The sequence below is a fragment of the Podospora pseudocomata genome (assembly GCF_035222375.1).
Source record: "Podospora pseudocomata strain CBS 415.72m chromosome 2 map unlocalized CBS415.72m_2.2, whole genome shotgun sequence".
NCBI classification, from domain to species: domain Eukaryota; kingdom Fungi; phylum Ascomycota; class Sordariomycetes; order Sordariales; family Podosporaceae; genus Podospora; species Podospora pseudocomata.
In genome coordinates, this window is record NW_026946366.1 from 1,423,351 (window position 1) to 1,444,963 (window position 21,613).

General features: G+C 50.8%; 5 protein-coding genes across 5 annotated transcripts; 3 read left to right on the forward strand and 2 right to left on the reverse strand.

Moving 5' to 3' along the window:
• Positions 1 to 473: 473 nt before the first annotated feature.
• Positions 474 to 1,128, reverse strand: QC762_208890 (uncharacterized protein; the record flags this gene model as incomplete). Its single annotated transcript, XM_062887795.1, has 3 exons — positions 964 to 1,128; positions 575 to 911; positions 474 to 516 (listed from the first exon to the last, which is right to left on the reverse strand). Exons 1-3 carry the CDS (start codon positions 980 to 982, stop codon positions 474 to 476), a joined length of 399 nt encoding a protein of 132 aa, XP_062745945.1. The 5' UTR covers positions 983 to 1,128.
• A 731-nt stretch (positions 1,129 to 1,859) lies between these two features.
• On the reverse strand, positions 1,860 to 5,627 carry QC762_208880 (uncharacterized protein; the record flags this gene model as incomplete). The annotated part of the gene is made up of 1 exon (XM_062887794.1): positions 1,860 to 5,627. One exon carries the CDS (start codon positions 5,625 to 5,627, stop codon positions 1,860 to 1,862), a length of 3,768 nt encoding a protein of 1,255 aa, XP_062745946.1.
• Positions 5,628 to 6,057: 430 nt separating this feature from the next.
• On the forward strand, positions 6,058 to 7,120 carry QC762_0041100 (uncharacterized protein; the record flags this gene model as incomplete). Its single annotated transcript, XM_062883363.1, has 3 exons — positions 6,058 to 6,370; positions 6,430 to 6,916; positions 6,981 to 7,120. Exons 2-3 carry the CDS (start codon positions 6,712 to 6,714, stop codon positions 7,118 to 7,120), a joined length of 345 nt encoding a protein of 114 aa, XP_062745947.1. The 5' UTR covers positions 6,058 to 6,370; positions 6,430 to 6,711.
• A 151-nt stretch (positions 7,121 to 7,271) lies between these two features.
• QC762_208870 (uncharacterized protein) lies at positions 7,272 to 10,227 on the forward strand (the record flags this gene model as incomplete). The annotated part of the gene is made up of 2 exons (XM_062887793.1): positions 7,272 to 8,870; positions 8,922 to 10,227. The coding sequence occupies 2 exons, from the start codon at positions 7,272 to 7,274 to the stop codon at positions 9,912 to 9,914; spliced, it is 2,592 nt and encodes an 863-aa protein (XP_062745948.1). The 3' UTR covers positions 9,915 to 10,227.
• Positions 10,228 to 20,935: 10,708 nt separating this feature from the next.
• QC762_0041120 (uncharacterized protein) lies at positions 20,936 to 21,413 on the forward strand (the record flags this gene model as incomplete). The annotated part of the gene is made up of 2 exons (XM_062883364.1): positions 20,936 to 21,186; positions 21,286 to 21,413. Exons 1-2 carry the CDS (start codon positions 21,129 to 21,131, stop codon positions 21,411 to 21,413), a joined length of 186 nt encoding a protein of 61 aa, XP_062745949.1. The 5' UTR covers positions 20,936 to 21,128.
• Between the last annotated feature and the right edge of the window lie 200 nt (positions 21,414 to 21,613).

Consider the following 21,613-nt stretch of genomic DNA (forward strand, 5'->3'; position numbering starts at 1 on the left):
CACAAAGTAAGAACTGCTGACATACATTTTTACTAGGATAGTCTCAGCTATCATATAATATTAAAGAAGCAACCACACTTTCTCGCGACGCACGATTAATTCCGACAAGGTGTAATTTACCTTTCACTTTACACCGGTAATTCATGCACCTTGGCGGTCGGGACAAAAATAAGCTTTTGCCAAGAATGCGGGGAGCTCCACCAGCTCCAGAGACCCCCACTGCCGCTATCGAGGTGCTTGGTCCGGATCAGAAAGATATCACACCTTCTAAGATGTTGAGTGCTATTGAGGGATTTCACCATCGGACTACGGTACCTATGCTTCAGCCCTTTCCGCCCTCTCACACATCTGGAACCTTCCCTTAGCTTCATCTCGCCGAAAACCATCAGCCATCAACCACCAATCTCCCGGATCGATCACCACCGGCCTCGGAACCCACCACATGATGACCTCACAACAACCGGAACAACCCCTCAATACCCAGAAAATCTCATCGACTCATGAATCTCATGGTTCCTACCTCCCCATTAGCAAACAGCTCCCTGGCCTTATATCAACCAACCCATTCACTCACGGATTCCACTCATCCCTCTCCCCATACTGCTGATCATACAGCTCCTCCACCTGCCGCCTAGCATGCTCCCTCCCCCGCTCCCTGTCTCTTTCATTCCCCCCATCCCGGCCATGGTGCCTCTCCCATAGCTTGTCGGCTTCCGCGCCCGCCATGGCAGCAAGCGCTTCCTTGGCAAAGCCGTGGGAGACTGGCTCGCCTTTGCGGCGTTGTTCCTTTTCCCAGAGGTGCATCGCTTCAAAGGCTGCTGCGCCGCCGAGGATCTCGTGGCCGAGGTTGGGTTTGGAGGAAGGGCGGTCGTCGGTGGAGTATAGTTGGTCGCGGGCGTCTCTTGCCTCGACTGCAATTATCAGCATGCCCGTGTCAAAGTGAGGGTAGTGGGAGGCACTAACTGAAGTCGAAGAAACCCATGTTGGTAGATTTTGAGGAGGTGATAAACTGGATGTGGTAGATGGAATTAATATATGGATGGAATTGGCAGAAGCAGGACAGGTCAAAGACTCAAGCGCTTGCTTCTGATGGGCATGCGAACCCCTTATGTAGAAAGCTAGGTATACAACCCCCTCATTCCGAGTCATGTCCCATCCCACCTCATAACCGTAGAGCTGTCCAGCTCGTCGTGACACAGCTTGACCAGCAGGTTGACTATCATCGGATGATCAAGCGCAGCTGTCATGACATCAGGTATGCGTTCATTTACGAGCACTACCACCTTTATCCAGATGAACGAACAGTCGTGTAGATCCGCTCATCCATAATTTAAGTGAAAAATAAACCAAAAACCACTGGAAACCCCGGGCACGCTATCAGTCAAACAAATAAAAGATACACTATTTACTTTGTTTCCTCCTTCAAAGATTGGTGCGAGTATATACGCAATAGGGAGCAAAAGAAAAAGCACAGCTACAAGTACCTAGCTGAAGCTACAGACACCTTAAAACTCTATACCTCTATACAAATCCCCGCTCAAGTGTTGAATAGCGTATGGCTGCAGAGTGGCTTCGACTGGACTCCGCAGTTCTGCTTACCCATCACACAGCGTATATCTCTATAAAGTGGATTAAGTTCCAGTGAAGTCAGAAGTGTTCACATGCAACATCACCTTGAGCGCATGCCAAAATCTCCCTAACCACTCCATATAAAATCGTCATTCTTGTCTTATCATAAGGTATCTCACCCGTACATAGTCATTCTCATGAGCTATCCATAACCCTTCATAACCCATACATCATTCCCATAACACCTGGCTCCCAAATCCCAACCACGCCCTCAACCCCCCCCCTCCCCGTTAACGATACTGATACCCCCACCTAGCCCCATCACGACTATTACTCGGCATCTGTCCCGGCGGCCTAATCACTGTTCCCACACCGGTACCACTCGGCGCCACAACCATACTAAACGGCCGGCCTCCACCCCCGCTAAACCCACCACCACCACTACCAAAAAACGGCCCCCCGCTATTACCCCCCCCGCTGAAACCCTGCGAAGGAAAAGGCGGATAATTCCCCGGCTGGTACAACGGCGGCTGAGAATTCTGATGCAAGTGCTGAACCGGTTGCTGATGGTGTGGCACATGCGCCGTCATCTGCAGTGTTCGCCCGCCCTGCTGCATTTGGCCACCACCACCACCACCGGCGTGTTTTGTATTCTTTTGTAGTTTCATCCCCGGACTGCTCGACCCCCCACCTCCTTTGCGCAGACTATCACTCCTAAAAAGTTTCCCAATGTTGAAGAAAGAGCTCTTTTGTGGTTCTTGCTGCGGTGGGGGGGAGAACATGCGTTGCGGTTGGATAAATTGCTGTGGTTGGGGCGGTGGTGCTGCCTGGGCTCGAGCTCCTGGTGGGTTCATGTTTGTTGATGGGGGAGATGTGGGTTGGGTGAATGTGGTGTATTTTTTCGGTTGAGATGGTGGTGGTGCTGGGGAAGACCGGTTTGGAGTTGGTGTTGTCCGTCGTAAAGAGGCTGTTCTTTGGGGTACTAAGCCGGGGGGCACACGGTCGTCTGTGTTGGGGTGTGTGTGTAGGTTTGTAATTTGCGGTGGTGATCCGACAATGGACCAGCGTTTGTTTGTAGTAGGCGGTGGTTGAGAGGAAAGATCTGTATCAGGGCTGATAAACATGCTGTATCGGTTATTACTTGTCGACGAGGGCGGGGAAGCACCAGCTGGCGGAACTTGGCAATTTGATTTTGGCGGCGCTGGTGATACTGAAGGCGGGATTTGTGAAAGATCCACTGGGTGGGAGCTGAGCGGATGATGACCAGCTGGGAGAACATATGGAGTCGCTTTAGACACGGGAGGCGTCCCTGATGTTGGTGCTTTCGGCGGTAAAGATGGCGGAGGGGTACGAAGATTCGAGCTGTGTGATTTTGGTGTGAGAGGCATCTTTGGTGGTCGAGGCGGACCGTGCTGATTCGGAATTTGGGAAGATGAATCTCGAGCACCGCTGTAATTAGGTGCTTGTCTTGTTGTTGACTGAGGATTCATATACCCTCCATCGTTAGGGCCAGGTTGAAGATTCGAGTTTTCTCCAGCACCAGACTGAAAGTATTGAGCCTGCCACGGTGTTGGCCTAGTCGTCGGGGGCAAAGATTGACGTTTGTTGGCCGCACTTGAAAACTGTCCATGGTCCTGATTCCGCGATGATTCGCGCGGAAGAATATGCTGTAGAGGTGTGCCAACATCCCTGATAGGACCCTGTGGCGCTGGCATTACCGGCGTGTTGTCAAGAGTGTAAACGTTCGTTGTGTCCGGCGATGAGATCTGACCAGGTACGGGGCCCGAGTGAACCTTCGCCAAGGCCTGTGCCGTGACACCGAGTAAATCGCCAGGTTCGGCTGCTTGTTGTCCTTTGCCCCACGTATAAGTTCGAGCAGAAAAACTGGGAAACGGTGGCTCGGAGGGAGTAGTTGCTGCATGCTTCGACGGCAAAGGCGGCGTTTGCGGTGGACTGACAGGATCCGGGACCCTAGTTGCCTGTATTTCTGGCGTGCTCATTGCAGGGACGGATGCCATCTGGTGGTCTGATGGCACTGGTGTGGTCTCCCGGGACACTATGTAAACTTCGGTAGGTGGTGCTGGGGGCCTAAGAGTAGATGATACGGTTGGCAAACGGTTCTGGATATCAGAAGGAGGAGGAGGAGATTTACGGGTGAGCTTCAAGGGCTGCGGGACATCGAGACTTGAGGGCGGGAGGGGAGCAGCAAAATCCGGAGATCTGGTCGTACTTGCCTCGCTGATGTTGTAATGATAAGACAAAGCTGGTTGGGACTTAACATTCTGCAGGGCGCTTGGCGCACTAGGAGCTGACGGAGGGATCTGTGGGCGCATAGCGTAGTATGAGCCGGTCATGGAGTCGCCTGGGGCAGTGCTTGTTCTCGGAAACGCAGGCCGATCTGGACCTCCCGGATCGGCAGCTGCTTGGCCGTAGCCTGTTTTAGACAACATCTCAACGGTTTCCTCAATGTCTCGCTGCAAATCCCACGAGGTAGGTTTGTAGGCCGTGTACCTCTGATTGGTGTCTGTGCTGTGGCTCGGTGGGCCTTGACTCGGCGGACTCTTGCTTTGGGGGCGGGATTTCGTGAGCACAGGGCGTCCTCGGGCAGGCTGAAGAACCGACGGAACATGAGTGAGCCCTGAAGCGTTGCCCGGTTGTGGAGGCGAGGAAGTATTCTCTTGCCTCAATCCATATCCAGGGGCGGGTGGTGTGCTTTCGTCATCCACTGGCTGCTTCGGTGAAACCATTGGCGCTGACAAGGCGACGGGAATCTCTGGCCGTCTCCAATTGGATGGCGGTGGTCCTGCGAGCGAGTGTCTCTTATTTTCTCCGACCGGAGCCTGTCTGGGAGCTTCCTCGGCAACGGTGTTGATGGTTGGATTCCATGGCCGGTATTGTCCCTGATACGGATCTCTTGCTGAATTCTGCTGTGTGGCGGTCGGGGCCGGCTGAGGCATCGAGTTCTGGCGGAGAGGAGGCCGGTGAGGATCTGAAGATGCTTGCTGGTTGTCGAGGCTCGGAGATCCGGACGACAGTGTTTTTTGCTCTGTGCTACCTAATCGATGCATTCGACTTGGGGGTATCGCTTCCGAATGCAACTCCGAAGGGGCCAGAGGAAAGGCGTTGGCATAAATCAGTGGCGGGCCAGTATCCATCATGATGTCGTTGCCTGGCAATTCGACCGGCGTGGGGTTTATATCCTCGTGACATTGCCCAGTCAATTCGCTGGGAAGCTCGGCCACGAACCCAACCGGTGTGTATGCAACCTGGCGACTGTCGAGTAACGGGATTGCGTCAACTACAGGGGCACTTTCTCCATGGACTTCCGAAATTTGCACACTGTCGATCTCTTGGGTTGTACGAGCAGGTGGGCTTTGAACAGGAGGTCGACTTTCATGCGCAGGTTGGGCTATGACTGGCGGGCTCTCAATTACATTGTGACTTTCGATCAAAGGCCGACTCTGAGTTACAGGCGGGCTCTCGATAACAGGTGGGCTTTCGATGACAGGGAGGCTTTGGACAACGAGTGGAGTAGTTTCGGCGCTTACAACCGGTGATATATTCGATTGCTGCGGTGATACCTCTGAGGTCGGTGGCGGAGCTGGCGACCGAGTTGGAACTGGCGCTGAAGTCGGCTTTGGAGGATTTGTCTGGCCAGTTTCAGAGTCTTTCTTTGGCGGTAGATCATCCTCATCTTCCTGCAGTGGACTTATGTCATCGTAAGCTCCCGGTCCCATGTACATGAAGATATCAGGCTGGAACCAAGGAGCGCTGGAACCATCTTCGTCCTCGGCAATCGTAGCCTTTGCCAGGGTGCTTTTTGCTTTCGCAGTAGAGGTCCTCTCGCCGACGGTACTCCTCCTTTTGACTTGTAACTGGCTCACAAGTCTTTCCTCGGGCTCCAAGTCGATGGGGGCGCTATCGTCTATGCTTTGGGGAAACTCGTCGCCAGGCTGGGGAAAATGAAACTGGGTAATCCCCGTAGGTTTGTAGCGGTAGAACCATCTTTGACTCTCTCCATCGTAATCCCACTCCCAATTCTCGGGAAGCGCAGACATGATGGTCTTCGCGTTGGTTGAGAATACAACTCGATCTTCAAATCGCGTGTTTATGATCGGTGTGCGCCCAGCCAGAGCCTTGTCTATAGCTCGATCCGATGCCAGTACCGAGTTAACCCCGCAGGAGAAGGGTTGTCAAAAAGGCGTTTGGGAGCTGTCTCTACCTGAAGAAACCCATGGTGTATCTTGGTGTCTCAAGACTGAGAAGGCAGAAAAAAAGACGGGAGCCTGACAACTTGTCAGGTAGATGAAAAGAAAAGCGTAAGAGGGGACAGTAAGCGGTAAGTAATAAATTCCTAGCGGGAGAACTCGACGCCGTGCGCGCTTCCAGGCCTGGTGCCAGCAAGCAGAATATCAGCACGCTTTCCTCTTAACAGCATGGGGTGGCTGGACGATGCCCAATGAAAGGGACTGAGGCTTAGGAGTCCGGCATAAATTGATCAAACATGCCCAACAAAAGTCCCAGGTTGGCTGTCCACCCAAGCATTCAGCCTCAGTGCTAGTGCATCGAGCTGAGGCTGGCTCTCTGTTGGCGCCAACTCACGCCGATATTTTCAACTTGAGCCGAATCGAGCTTTGAAGAGGCCTGCCCTTATTACTCTGTACTTCATCAAGCACTGGTATTGAGAAGAGTGCGGCATTTCGGCTTCCCCGCACTTGCTGAGGTTCCAATGTGATGCCAAGCATCGCTCACGCATGAGTAGGAGCATGGAGGAAGGAAAGATGCTGTTTGAGGGAAATACGTGAGTAAATAGGCCCAAAAATATAGAAAGATCATGTGTTGAGACTGATACCACGATAGGTCAAATAATCGATAGCTGGATAACTCCGTAGATGATCATGCAATAAATTCAGATGAGCTTTTGGCAGGCAGTGGCAGGCAGTGGCAGGCACAGAATGTTAAAAGGGCGGGGACACTTGGCCCTGGCTCTCTGCCAGAGGTGCCTGAAGGGTCCACCAAATTGACGTCACCGCCAAGAGATAAGATGGGGCAGGCAGGACGATCGCTGGCCCACCTCGTCCCAATACTGCAATTCAACGCGTTCGAAAACTCCATCTTCTCCTCTTCCATGCATCGGGAGAGATGAAATTTTCTTGTGAAACCGGCATCTTGCAGACGGCCAAGACACGATGGAGGGTCCACCCCAACCATAGGGAACCACGACACCCCGATCAACGGTCCCTGAGTTTCCCCCTGGGTGGCCACAGATCGCTTCATGATATTGACAGATATCGACAAGATGAGATGAATGTATCTGGAAGCCACCTGGAAGTGCTGAACACGGCTGGTGGGGTTGAAACCCAGTTGATGACAATCAAGGCTTGGGCTAATGGCTCTGTTGGCGTCGGTAGAACCCAAGAAAGCGTTCAGCCATGCGGCAATACGCAACCGACGGAGCCAGCACTACTACCTCCCATTCCATGACAAGACCTGGTTGGCGTCGTCCCACAACTGCTGTGGGTCGCTTGTGTTGATCTGTCGGACTGTTTGAAGCCCCGAGTGGAAAACCCTTGAAGTATACAAGCCGTCTGTCCACATCCCCAGTTTTCCAGCTTTTCTCTTTGACTCGATTTCCATGGACTGGGCATTAGAGCACCGAAACCGACCTTATACTTTCATTCATCCACGCTCAATGCACCATCATGCGCTCCTCGGAGGAGGGCATGCCCGAACTGGGCTCAGAGGGACGACCGACCCTTCGTGTTCAGATGCCGTCTTACTCAGAAATGAGCTCAAACAGTGAAAAGCCCAAGGGCACTCTTGATCCCGACCATTTGGTTCCCGAAACGGCACCCCTCAGTCCCGCCGAGTCTAGAGAAGTCGCCAACAGACTTAACGACGACCTCGAGCTTCTCCGTGTCGAACGTATTGTCTCTCATCAGCAACAAAACGACGCCCGTTCGAGAAACCGAAGTCACCATGAGCGTCCCGACCAAGTCGAAGATGCCTTCAACTCAGCCACGCCTGCTCCCATCACCGCCAGGACTCCGGAGAAAAAGTCGACCTGGCTTACACGACTTTGGGTTTCGTTGAAGAGATTCCCTCGCGTTCTTCGCTACGTTGTCTACGCCATCCCAGCCGGCATCCTCATTCTGATACCAGTCTTCTTGGACTTGTTTGCCTATGACGGCAATAGCGAACCAGTTGGTGGTGAGGGAGGTGTTCAGCTGCTCTGGTTTGGAATCTGGCTTGAGGTGGTCTGGTTATCGCTATGGGCTGGTCGCATTCTCACCTCCATCATGCCTGCCACCGTTGCCTTCATTGCAGATACCGTCGGATCAAGCAACCACAAGAAGTGGCGGGATATCGGACGCCAAATGGAGTTTCCGACTGCCCTTTTCGTTTGGATGCTGGCCGTCTTGGTGTCATACAAGCCTATATTGAATCACCGAGTCATTAATGATCCCGACAATGACGGCAGCATACCTTATGTCACCTGGGTCGATGTTCTTTACAAGATCATCATAGCCTTGTTTGTGCTGGCAACGCTCAATGTGGCCGAGAAGATTCTGATTCAGTGGATCGCAGCTTCGTTCCACCTGCGTACCTACTCGCACCGCATTCGGGAAAACCAGATGCAAATCGACTGCCTTATCACTCTTTACTCGTACGCCAAAACCCGGCTGGAAGAACAAGACCCGGTCTGGGATCCCAACAGTGACAGAAACAACTCTTCTGGGAGCCGAACACCGATGAAGGCCATCCATTCCAATGCCCGTCAGGCTTGGAACAAGGTGGGCAACGCTGCCAGTCGCATGGCTGGCGACTTTACTGGGCGAAAGGTTGCCAAGAACAATCACAAGAGAGTTGTGTTGGAGCTGCTCCGAGAGACAGCATCGAGTTACACACTCGCCCGCGTCTTTTACCGTACTTTTGTTCGTCCGGACCACAACACTATCACGGTAGATGATCTCCTGCCAGCATTCCCAACTCCTGAGGAGGCTGAGTTATGCTTCAACGTCTTTGACAAAGATCTCAATGGTGACATTTCTATGGAGGAGCTTGAGATGGTTTGCAACGAGATCCACCTGGAGAAGAAGGCGATTGCCGCCTCTTTGAAGGATCTGGACTCTGTCATCAAGAAGCTGGACGAAGTGTTCATGTTTCTTGTTGCGGTTATTGTCATCATTGTGTTTATCAGCATCATCTCCAACTCGGCCGCTGCAGCGCTCACCTCGACGGGTACGGTTATACTGGGTTTGTCGTGGCTTCTTCAGGCCACCGCTCAGGAATTTCTTCAGGTATGTTCAACCGCAATCGTTTAAGATACCGTGTATGCTGACGGATTCTAGTCCATCATCTTCGTCTTTGTCAAACACCCCTTCGACGTCGGTGACCGCGTCACCATCTACGGCAACACCGGCTCCATGATGCGAGGTGATGACTACTACGTCATCGAGATCTCCCTTCTCTACACCGAGTTCAAGAAAATGGAAGGTCATGTCGTGCAGGCGCCCAACTCGCTGCTCAACAACCTCTTCATCCTCAACCAGCGCCGCAGTCAAGGTCTCGCCGACCCGATCAATCTCAAGCTCCGCTTCGGCACGACAGAAGCCCAAATCGAGGAGCTCAAGTCCAGAATGCTGGAATTTTGCCTCCAGAACAAGCGTGATTATGCCCCAAGGATTATCTCTGAAGTTCAGACCATTGACGAGGTTGCGTCGATCACCATGAACATCATCTTTTTCCACAAGAGCAACTACCAAAACGAGCTCCTCCGTCTCACACGCCACAACCGTTTTGCCGTCGAGCTCATGAGGCAGATGCACGACATGGGTCTGGAGACGCCTCGTCTTGTTGCGCCTGGTGGTGGGAGGGACATGCCTATGTATTGGGCTTCGATCCCACCCCCTGGGTACTCCCAGCGGGATCATGGACCTGACAACACACCTGGAACTACTGGCGAACCAGTCACGGCCGTGCCTCTTCCCAGCCCGAACGCAGCAGCAAGGAGGAGGGCCAACAGCCGTGCCGCGGTTGTGGAGGCGGGGATGGATTTTCAGGATGTGTATCACAGCCGGAAGAGGGATAATTCCGTGACGAGGCTGGCGTCGATTAGTCAGTCGCCGAGGGAGGATGAGGAGGAGGAGAATAATGGGGATGGGGCCTCTCGGGCGGGGGTGAGTATTGATCAGCATCTGGAGAAGGTTGCGAGTAGGGATAGTGCTTCAACTAGAAGAGGGAAGTTGTGGCCTATGAGGTCGGTAAGTAGGGCTGGGAGTGGGCAGCATCATTCTCGGTATCAGGGGAGTGGGGGGAGTGGTGCACCGGGAGCGATTGTTTAAGTGTAGGGAGGGTTTAATGATGGGCTTATGGGAAGGGATTTTGGCTGTTGAAAGCGGATACCCGGGAGACAAGGCAACATTTTTTACGTTCATTTTTTTTCTCATTTGCAGACACACACACACATTTTTACATTCTGGGCCTGTGGCCGCATAGGTATATTTTGGGCTTTTTAAACATTTTCTAGATACCTACAACAGAGTTTCCATTTTTGTCACGCATATCAAATAGGAAATGAGTTCTCAGCAACAACATTAATGCCTCTGGCCGGTAAAATATTGATACAGTGAATTGCCCCTTTTTTTTTAAAAAAAAAAAAAAAAAGAAGTAACATACATAACCCTCAGGCATCGTTCATGTAGGGTTGATGATGCAAGTCTAACTCAACAACGGACCTTCAGTCTGCCACCTGAGCAGCTTCTTGTGTGACTGTCTCGCATTAATGAATCCTGAATGGTGTAGAGATCTGTACTCTGACTGGGCAGACAGACTTTTGCTGACAAGGGCTCAGTCCCGTCGGGTAGCCAGCGCATACACGTACGTATATTTCAGCTGAGCCTCGCCCCCTTTATATAGGCAAGGAGTTTTCTAGAAAGTATAACACTCATCACGCCCACTCCCAGGCCTAAAACATGACAGCCATTACTGAATCATTCTCAAAATGGCCGACAACCTAGACTCGAATGTCCTCGCCAACTGGTCGCTTTCCAAGATCAATTTCACTGCTGATTGTAAAGGCGCAGCCAAGTTTGCCGCGCTTCTGTTGATGGAGGAGGACACAAAGACGTATATAGGGAATCTGACCAGTTTCCATACGATGCATTCATCAACATGATGCAGACTATTGCGCCGGACCCTTTTGTCAATATTTCCCGAGGGATGATTCTGAACTGGGTGTCTACGATGTACGAAAACACGACCTGGGATACATATAGCGTGATAAGCCCTATCATCCGTAGGTGCCGAATGCAGTTCTGTCGGAGCCAACCGTGGCAGGGCAATCCCGATCTGGATGGCATAGGGGTGAAGTCGATGAGACTATTAAAGTTCATTACCCTATCTAAGAGTAGAAGGCTGATGATAAATGTGGCACAGGTCTTTAGTTCATACGTCGTTCAAGTCTCACTCGCCATAATATATATTCTTACTCTTGGGATCCATGCAACTATCCCAATTTTGGATCATGAAACGCAGCACCCCGAGGGTGTTTTCTTTCAATGATAGAAAGGCACGAAATGCTCTTCAGACGAGCGCATCCATGTTCTGGGACTCTACAGCACTTTTCAGCATCACCATTGCCGCCGTCTCCGCTCTTGTCACCACAAGTACCTCGATATCCATCTACAACGCGCTCTTTGTAAGGACGTCAGTCAACCTGACATGTTCAGTTCTTGCCCTTGTCTGGCCGTTGTTCTACCGCATATTTCGGTATGTACAGATTCGACGGATACTGTTTGTGTTGTTGTGTGTGGGTTTTCGTACCCGTCATTCTTCACCATGACACCCGTGACGGTTTGACCACCCCTTTTGAACATCATTGCTTCGGTCCATTACCTGATGACATGGAAGTTTTACTATAAGGATGGCAACTCGTGGCTTGGTGTCATAGGATCTTTTGTTCAAATTCCACTGGTGGTGTTTGCTAAGTTGGTCGCTGGACTGAGGGCTGCTGCGAAGGACAGTTTTCAGCACTTGCCGAAGTCGAAAACACGAATCTTAATGACATCAGTACTTGGAAGAAGGTTGTCCGGGTTGATTACAACTGGTACCATAAACAAGGTTGGTAAAGGTTTGCAGATGATTGATAATCCAAGGGGAGGATTTGCATTGAGATTTATCTGGTACCTTTGGTTTTTTGTGACGATGCGGATCAACTTGGCCAACTAAATTATTCTGAGAACGCGGTATCGGATATGGCTAGAGAAACATTACAGGAGAATGCATGGGGTTCCGGTCAAGTGATGGCGCTATCGACTTGGCTTCTAACGGTGATTGATTTTGCTTTGGTGTTTAGAGGTAAGCCCCTACATCATACACCTTATGCATATATACACCTATTCTGACTGAGCACATCATCATGGGAAACCTCAAAGCCCTTGCTTACCGGCTGCCCCTTGGAGTGAATATTCAGACCGCTGGAGAGGATGTGGAATTCTATATGATGGGCGTTCATTCTGTTGTCGACGGCATGCGACCTTGGAGTTGCAAGCCTCGAATCAGAAGATGGGTTCTGACCAGAGCTTCATACCGAAGAAGAAAATAATGATATTCTATATATATACATAGGGAAAGTTACAAACAAGCAAAAGAAACCAACATCTATCAACTTGAGGCCTGTGGGCTCAGGACGGAAGCCCTAAGAGCAACCTGACCCGCCTGACCGACAGGGAGCAACTTCATTTCTCACAGGTCAGATTCACACTGCAAGATTCCACACAATCACCAGGCGCTGTTGTTGCTATCCGAATCCAGCGAGCCTGGCCTTCTCTCACTCTGCTAGCCCAAGCACAGTACGCCACGAGACCCTCCATGGAACTACAGCGAGTTGCGCGAGGCTCACAGACTGATAGGCAGATTGATTGCTTGGCTCGCTAACCGCCGGACAACCTTGGCCACATACACCCACTTTCCTGTTCAGCTAGTCCTCATCTGGAGGCTGACAAGTGCCAGCAGGTATATAAAACCTGGCGCCCCGCCATCAGTGTCGGGTGTTTGATCTTTGGCAAAGAAAACTGCCAACAGACGCGTCATGGCTGCCGACTTGAGCATGACCGTCCTTGCCAACTGGACGCTTGCCAATATTAACTTCACTGCCGACTGTGAAACTGCGTCTAAGTTCGCCTCTAAGTACACAGAATACTGGAATGTCATTGTGAAGACGGATAAGTATGGATTGGTGCTGAACTGGACCAGCATCGATTCACAGTTTACGGCGACCGACGAGTTCCCCTACGGGGCTTTCATTAATGCTGTGCGCTCTGTGGCGCTCGATTCATTCTTGAAGTTGGCTGTAGAGACGGTCACCGACTGGGCGGATAGCTTGAACATCACCAGTTTTGAGACGCCTCAAGCATTGGAAGATATCACCAAGTGTTGCCGGAATGAATTCTGTTACAGTCTATCATGGGAGGAAAATCCCAACCTGGCTGGAATAGGGGCATGTGGTACTTTTGCTTCATCCCATCATGAATTTAAGAGACTGCTGAGAAATTGAAGAGGAACTGGCGTAGGTTCTGACCTCTTACGTCATTCGAGTGCTCCTCGCTATGATCATTTGTGTTAGACTTTTCTGGATGAGGCTTTCTTCTGACTCTGGTATGCTTTCTTTTGACCCTGGCTCTCAATACTCCCAATACAACAACACAAGACAGCCAAGAAGGTCGTCATCACTTCGGGAGAAAATCTTCAAGGGTCTCCTCACAAGCACTGGGCTGTACTGGGACGCTGCATTCCTGTTCAGCTTCACCATTGTCATCCCGGCCATGATCTCAGACTTTAACCAGCCCTCTGCCTACAACCGACGCACTGCACAGACGTCTATGGGCTTGACATTTTCAACTGTCACCATCACCTGGCCGCTATGCCGCCTTGTCTGCCGACACGCAAAAGCTCGAGGTTGGTTGCTGTTTGTCTTGGCTACAATGGAACTTTCAGTCACTATACTTTTGATGGCTCGGGATCGAGCGGGCACACGGCGCTCGCCCTTTGAAACGATCTGTCTTGGATTGGATAATGAGTGGGTTGAGAAGGACGAGGGTCGTTTGGGACTGACTTTGTTTGCTATTATTATTCCCCTGAGATATATCCTGGTGTCGCAGCTCTACGCGCTTGTACTCAGATACACCCTTAGATTGGATCTTTGGAGCGCTTTGGGGCTCACCTCGGGCTCAAAGCTTGTTCTGGGAGGGGTGGTACATCTTTTTCTTTTTGTCACTGTTTTTCAATCTCATAGATTATGTTGACTCTCGCAATAGAGTTTCTAACAGGGCTGGAGAGGCTTTTTGGAGAACGAATGGGGATTCGGGCAGGCTATGGCGTTGTCAACTTGGATTCCAACAATTTTGGATTTCGTTCTGATTTTCGAGGGTGAGTACCTACCATCTATACAGATATGTGCATGGAAATTATACTAACGTATCCTCGCTAGGAGACTTCAAAGCCTTAAAGTATCGCCTCCCTGGTGAAGTACAAATTCGACTTACTGAAGAGGATGAAGATGACGCGGGGGCTACAGGAGGAGATGGCTCGCAGAATGGGACGGAATTCAAGGTGATTACACACGCGGAAGGTCTCGGCTACAGAAGATGTAACACCACTTGATGGGTGTCTCCTGTGAAAAGGCTTCAACATCTTCAAGACAAATGTAAGATCAATTGGCTGTCTGCTAATCCCCTAAAAATAGTTGTTTTCGGCATCGTCTATTGACTTGCCAATTGTAGTTCTTGGCCTGCCTTTTCAGATGTGGCTGTGTGCTGGGAGTTGCATGGTGATCAGCGGTGAGTGACAGGCAGGTGAATCTGTTTCATATAAGGGACTCGGTTTTTGTTATTTTGTTAAGCCTGCCAGCATGCAAACATGTTTGATAGCCAAGCATTGAAAGAGGCACAGCCTCTACAGTCATTGGATAAACATGCCGTCTTGGAATGTAGGTAGCTGATCTGGCACACAACTGGTTGCTTCCTGTTTTGTTGCCTGCGTAACGAAAATAAAAGATATGTAGACCCATGTCATCGTCACTCGTTGACCAAAAGCGATAATGAAAAAAAAAATGTTTGATTATATGAACCCCGCCATTCTTACCAACTGGACGCTCGCCGATATCGACTTCACCGCCGACTGCGAGAGCGCGGCCAAATTTGCAGCGCTATTTATCATCAAATGGGATTACTCTGGATCAAAGTACGAGAGAGATGATTGGAATGGGAGCAGCTCCCTATTCACGAAGCACGACGAGTTTCCATACGGGGCGCTTATCAACGCCACACATACTGTCGCCCCAACCCCGTTTCTTAATCTCTCTCGGGGCACAATCGTCAACTGGGCAGATGGCCTGAACAGCAGTAGTCGCGAAACCTACAAAGCCATGTACCTGATATTAGATCATTGTCAGACGACTTTCTGTCGTAACTTGTCCTGGAAGGGTAATCCCGATTTGGCCGGAATAGGGGTAAGTGGTCTCTACCTGACAGAATGTAGATTTGCAATGACCTAAAAGCTGGCAACAGATCCTTACTTCACACATTATCCAAGTATCGCTTGCAACAGTATTTGTTGTGACACTGGCGCCGTTACAACTATCAAAGTACTGGGCGAAGAGGAACCATAGCAATCCGACACCACTCTCGCCGACTTCCGGCAAGACACGCAATGCTCTCCAGACAAGCGCAGGTCTTTTTTGGGATTCTTCGTCGCTTTTAAGTCTTGCTATCATCAGCTCGACCCTCGTCACAGAGTACACAAAGTCCTCGGCGTACGACGGGCGCTTTGCAGAGATATCTGCAGGCTTGACATGTTCAGTCGTCGCCCTCACCTGGCCGCTGCATTACCCCAACTGTCGCCACTTGAATGCACGGTGGATACTCTTAGCTATCGTGGCTACAGGGCAGATTGCCATCGTTTTGGGCACTGTCATTAGGCGCGTGCTTGGTCTCGGCGACACGCTTTTTGAGACAGTTTGCTTTATTCAGTGGACTTTGCTCGATCCTGGGGATCCGAACACCCAATTTTTTGCCGCATACAATTTATTCCGCGTTCTTATCTGGGCGGTTATTTTACATGAGGCTTTGTACAGGCTTGCACGCAGCTGGTCCCAGCGGCTATCTGCCTTTATGTGACAAGGGGAGTATCTCGGCTTGGAACAGGTAGTTCAACTCAGTATAATAATCTGTTATGGCCTCAAGGTCCTTGCCATTTGGGTAGGAAAGGCAAGGCCTACTTATAGTCCTCCGGATCCCCAGGACCGTTCTGAGCTCCCTGGTCCTCGAACCTGTCTTATCTGTCTGCCTTGGCCGGGCACCTCCTTCGGCGTCCTGGCCACTGATTCCACCAGTAATAGGTACATATGATTCCTGTCCTGCAGTCTTCTTGCAGCTCGTATGGGTCCTCAGTCCCTCCTGCCCAACCAACCCGTATCGGCACCCTGGTTCTGCCTTCGTGGTGGTCGCCGTGATGCCTCCGCTGAGCCCCGGTGGGCTCAGTTGGTTGCCGGCCCCAGATATTCTGATCCTGGGCATATCGTTGGGCTATTGTTGGTTGGAGTGTGTACTGTCTAGGGGCACTGAGTCGTGGGCCCGTGTGACACTTTAGCCAGGAAACGAGTCATGTGTCGACATCAGGATTCGGGGGTCTTTTCATAGGGGTTTTTGCAGGACTGATCAACAGTTATAATACAGTCAGGACGAAGCTGGCGGCTCGCCTTCCTACAAGGTACAAGTTCTGGCTGATGCTTGCTTGGTACGCCTGTTTCTTTGTCAAGATGTGGGTCATGGTTGGGGACTACATCATTATGCGCGGGACGATCTCTGAAATAGCTGGGCCGTCTCTTCTGGAGCAGGAATGGAGCTTCGGGCAGGTTATGGCACTGGCAACTTGGATTCCTACATTTCTGGATTTCACCCTGATATTCAAAGGTAATATTCCACCAAGAGACATGTTTTTTTTTTTTTTTTTTTTTTTTTGCATGAAAGCCTGGACTAACTGGGTGGCTTGGACTGGTAGGGAACCTCAGGGCTCTAGTGTACCGACTCCCACTTGGAGTAAGTATTCACGTTTGATGGCCAGAAGGATCACACCGGGTTATCCGTGGCATTGCTGCAGACAAATTTGGACAAAAACGGGGCTCCCTGGAAAAGGAGAAGCTCGGTATGATTTCTGGTGAAAAGGGCGGGGCTCGCAACGGTGAGCGGTGCCAAATATCTACGCTTTGTTACAAAACACGGGCCTGGAAAAAGTGCAGGTACCTGTTAGAACACGACCAAAATACTGAAATTGTCATTTCTCCCTGCCAATTTCCGAGGCTATCACCTATCTCTAAGCCCAGAGTCGAGTCTATGGTGCCATTCATACGTCTCGGGCCTATTCGAGTCTTCACGTTGGAAAATCCACTATCGTGAAAAAGTATTAGGAACTAGTACCCGCTTGAACTTCGATGAACTGACAGCAGAGAGCTTGAAACATACCCGATAGCAGCAGGACGTGACGGCTCCCTGAAGGGACGGACAGACATAGCCACCCAGATAAAGTCGTCTAGTGCCTATGGCGGGATGATCTTGCCCCTCTGGCCACATATCTTGGTAGAACCTTCGTCGGTGCTTTTTGACTCCCCCTATTAGGAAAGGCCTGACTCTGAGGTGAACACCACTCTCGATTGTGACCCTAGACAGTTGGCGATTGCAAGTCAGAAGTCCGACTGCAAGCGACCTTGTGTGTTTGAAGAGACCCACTGGTTTGATTGAGGTTTGGCGTCTACATGGGTGATATGGTAGACCATCCTCTCGACCACGCGGTGAAAGCAAAGGACTGCTTGATGAATATTGTCATCAAACCTCTTGCAAGCTTCTTCCACGGTCATGGCAGGAGTGTATGACAATGCAATGTCCCCGAGGTCCGCTAGCAATGCAAAATGGTGCATCACAAATGAAGTCTCGTACGCGGAAGCGGCAAGTTGAAGTGGTGAATAACCTGGTTTTGGTTCGACCCGAGGAATGTCCATATAAGCTTCGAGCAAAGATCTGTCAGATCTGGGTCTTGTTTACCGTAGTGAGCAGCGATGGCCGTGAAGTGCTCAATGTCTATCATGCATGCAACCACAAAGTCTTTGAGATAGAACTCCTTGACCTCCAGTCTGTCGTGCAGCATCTGCCACTTCATCAGGGAGATACTATCCGTGGTGATTTCGGGCAGTTCGCCATTCTGTATCATTCGTTTGACGCTTGGGAAACGCTGGTGGAACTCCTTGAGGAAGCTCGCTGAATGATGGTCTTTCCAGGACTTGAAGTTGGGGCTCAGAAATTTCCCGGTGGAGGTGTCATGCCGGTATCCGTCGTCATACATGAGGCAATAGAATGCAGGGACGCCAACACTGGTGAGCACCGCAATACCGCTGTCGTCCAACCTTGGGTCCATACTGTCGCAATTGAGACCTTCTACCGTGACAAACACTGTTAGTTAAGACTTGTTTGATGGGAATATTAAGGGAAAAGGAAAGAGCCTCACCAATGAACTGGTAACTTGTACCAGGTTTGTTTGATAGTTGGATTGGTGTCAAGTTGGACTTTCGGGATTCCAAAAGAAAAGAAAACAAACAGGGTCAGTTTAAATACCTCTGCAAAACCATGATGAATTAAACCTCAATTCTTGAAGGGAAAAGTCTTCATGGCACCCACCTGGGGTTGGGCGCCGTCACTTTTCAAACCATCCTGCTGCTGCAAGCTCACAAGCGCCACTGGAAAACCTAAATGTGAGTTCAAAGATATCAACTGCATACCGGCCATGATCGGCGTGGCCACTTGAAACTAAACTCAATGTTTCCTTGAGAGCCCTTATGTACCTCGGAAAATACACAGATAAGAAAAGCTTGATCGAATGTGCTGATTCTAAGTGGATAATACTTTTAGGGGCTCTAACGTACATTATAAGCGAGTCGCGCATATAAGCGAGTCGCGCACTGGCCATTGCGACGCGTTCTCTCTACACTTAACATCATTTTTCTCTACAACCCAACATGCCACCTACTTTAAAGGAAGCGAGGGTAATCTTAGCCCTTGAAGCTCTCCAAAAGGACGAAAAATTACGCCTCAGAGCCGCAGCTAAGCTCTATAATGTACCACCATCAACCCTCCGTGACCGACGCGCTGGCCGGCCTGCACGACGCGACACCACGCCCAATTCGAAGAAGCTCACTCAATCAGAAGAGGATGCTATTATTCAATACGTTATTGAGCTATGTGCGCGAGCTTTTCCACCAAGATTGCGTGGTGTGGAAGATATGGCCAACCAACTGCTACGCGTACGCGACGCGCCCCTGTTGGCAAGCTCTGGGCACACAACTTCGTCAAACGCCAGCCACAGCTCCGTACGCGTTTTACACGTAGATACGACTACCAGAGGGCCAAGTGCGAGGATCCAAAGGTCATCAGCGAGTGGTTCACGCTTGTGCGGAACACCAAGGCCAAGTACGGTATTGTGGATGACGATGTCTACAACTTCGACGAGACTGGGTTTATGATGGGTATTATCTTCGCGGGCATGGTAGTTACGACCTCAGACGGCCTTAGCAAGGCGAAACTGGCCCAGCCTGGCAACCGCGAATGGGCAACGGTGATCCAGGGAGTCAATGCCCTCGGCTGGGCTATCCCTCCCTTCATCATCTTGGCCGCACAGTACCACCTTGCTAACTGGTACACCGAGTGCAACCTACCGTCTACCTGGCGCATCGCAACCACCGATAATGGCTGGACTACCAATCCGGTAGGCCTAGATTGGATCAAGCACTTCGACTATCACACAGCGTCCCGCACAAAGGGCAAATACCGGTTGTTGATCCTCGACGGCCACGAAAGCCACCACTCGACTGAATTTGAGCGCTACTGCCAGCAGAACAACATCATCACGCTCTGCATGCCTCCGCATTCTTCACACTACCTCCAGCCACTCGATGTCGGCTGCTTGGGGCCATTGAAGCAGGCGTACGGCCGCCAGATCGAGGACTTGATGCGCATGCATATCAACCACGTAAGCAAGCTCGAGTTCCTCTGTGCCTTCCGCGAGGCCTTTTTTGCCTCTATAACAGAGAAGAATATACAGGGTGGCTTTGCAGGTGCTGGCCTTGCGCCGTACGATCCAGAGAGGGTGCTTTCCAAGCTAGATGTAAAGCTTCGTACGCCAACACCTCCAAACTCACGGCCCGGCACTGCACAACCTTGGGTCTTCCAGACACCACACAACCCCCGAGAAGCTGACTCGCAGTCAACGCTTATCAAGACTCGCATTGCCAACCATCAAAATAGCTCCCCGACTTCAATGTTGGCTGCTGTGGACCAGCTTGCTAAGAGTACAATGGCTGTGATGCACCAGGTGGCTCTCCTTCGTGCAGAGAACACTTCACTCCGCAAGGCCAACGAGGCACTAAGTAAGCGCCGGAGAGCCAAAAACACGTGTGCGGCTCGGAGGATCACTTACTGTGCAAGATGCAAAGGATATACTTGACCAGAAGGCCGTGGGTGGGGAGGCAGCGCAAGAAACGCAGCAGGATGGCGGTAATGCAGGGGAGCTCGTACGAAGGTTCGGTGCTGTGGTGTGTGCGGCAAGCCTGGCCATAATGCACGTACATGCCAGGAGGCTGCAGAATCATCTGATTCATCTGTTTCTGATTCAGTTATTGTAGTTTCCTAGTGTTGTGGTTGTGTAATTGAGGATAGTTGTGGTAGGGTAACAGAGAGTGCGCGACTCGCTTATATGCGCGACTCGCTTATAATGTACGTTATAGAGTTCTCGTATCCTTCTTTGGGGCAGATTTTCATAATGAACTGTCAATGAACGAGAAGTTTATGGTCGGGGTTTTCAATAATTGTCCTAATAATCCTGATTTCTAAAATACACTTACAGTCAATACTCTCCAAGTCCTGACATTCCACCAGCTTTCTTTCAAGTCCATCATGCTGGCGTCAAGAATATCCCCATTTTAGCCACCGACAGCTCTGCGCTTCTCCTTAGATCTACGGGACTGAATTCTGTGAGCTGTGATCTGACTCCTGCGAGCTGAGACCTCACTACTGCGAGCTGGGCCGTGACTGTGAACCAGAGCTCGTTTCCGGATAGGATAGTCTTCACGTTAAAAAGCGATGGTTGTCAGTGATATTTTGATTCCTTTTGCATCTTCGCACCGATACACGTGAGTAAGGTAGGTAGACTTACCCCCAAGGTTCAAATTGGTCACGTGCGCCGCTAGACACGAGGGCACATAAAAGTTTATCAGTGTACCCTTATCTACCATCTGACAAAGTGATATCAAGATATTTGCTTAGGATACCTGACGAATTCCCAAACCATGACAGCAATGACTGAGGTTACATGCTCTAGCTTGGCCCACAATGACACATGAGCCTGCAAACACAATCAACCTGGACAGCCCGATCCGATCTATTACCCGCCTGATGTTCCCTTCGAATTATGGCTCCTTCTTCAGACTTTAGAATCTCATTGGCAGCCAAGATCTGATGATTCTCACGGCCCGAAGCGTGCCTGGTGGAAAGCCGACACCGACACGCCATCCGGGTAAGAGGCGTCTAGTTCCCTTCCATTCATTCCATTCCCCACATTCAACATGATATATGTCGTTTTCTGTTTGGACTGACTGACCCAAGATCATGTGAGTCTGGGGTGGGTCAGCTACCGCCGACCTGCGTTGGCACCATGACACGTTGGGCACCAAGCATGCAAACCCGAGCCGAAGCAGGTCTAGGAGCATGCAAAGGTTTTATGAGGCGGCCCCGATAGGTTGAAAGTCAGATCTGAGCTTTCTTGTCATTTGGTATGAGCCAGAGCGATCAAGATCGTTGGGTGACAGCAGCCGGTCTGGTGCCGACTGTCGAGTGGTGTGTCATGGCCCCGCTTGCAACGACAGCGCTCATATGGGGAGGGGCCTCTCTTCCGGCAGCCCATATGGTTGAAGTAAACAGCATTGCCACTCCGCTCGTTGGAT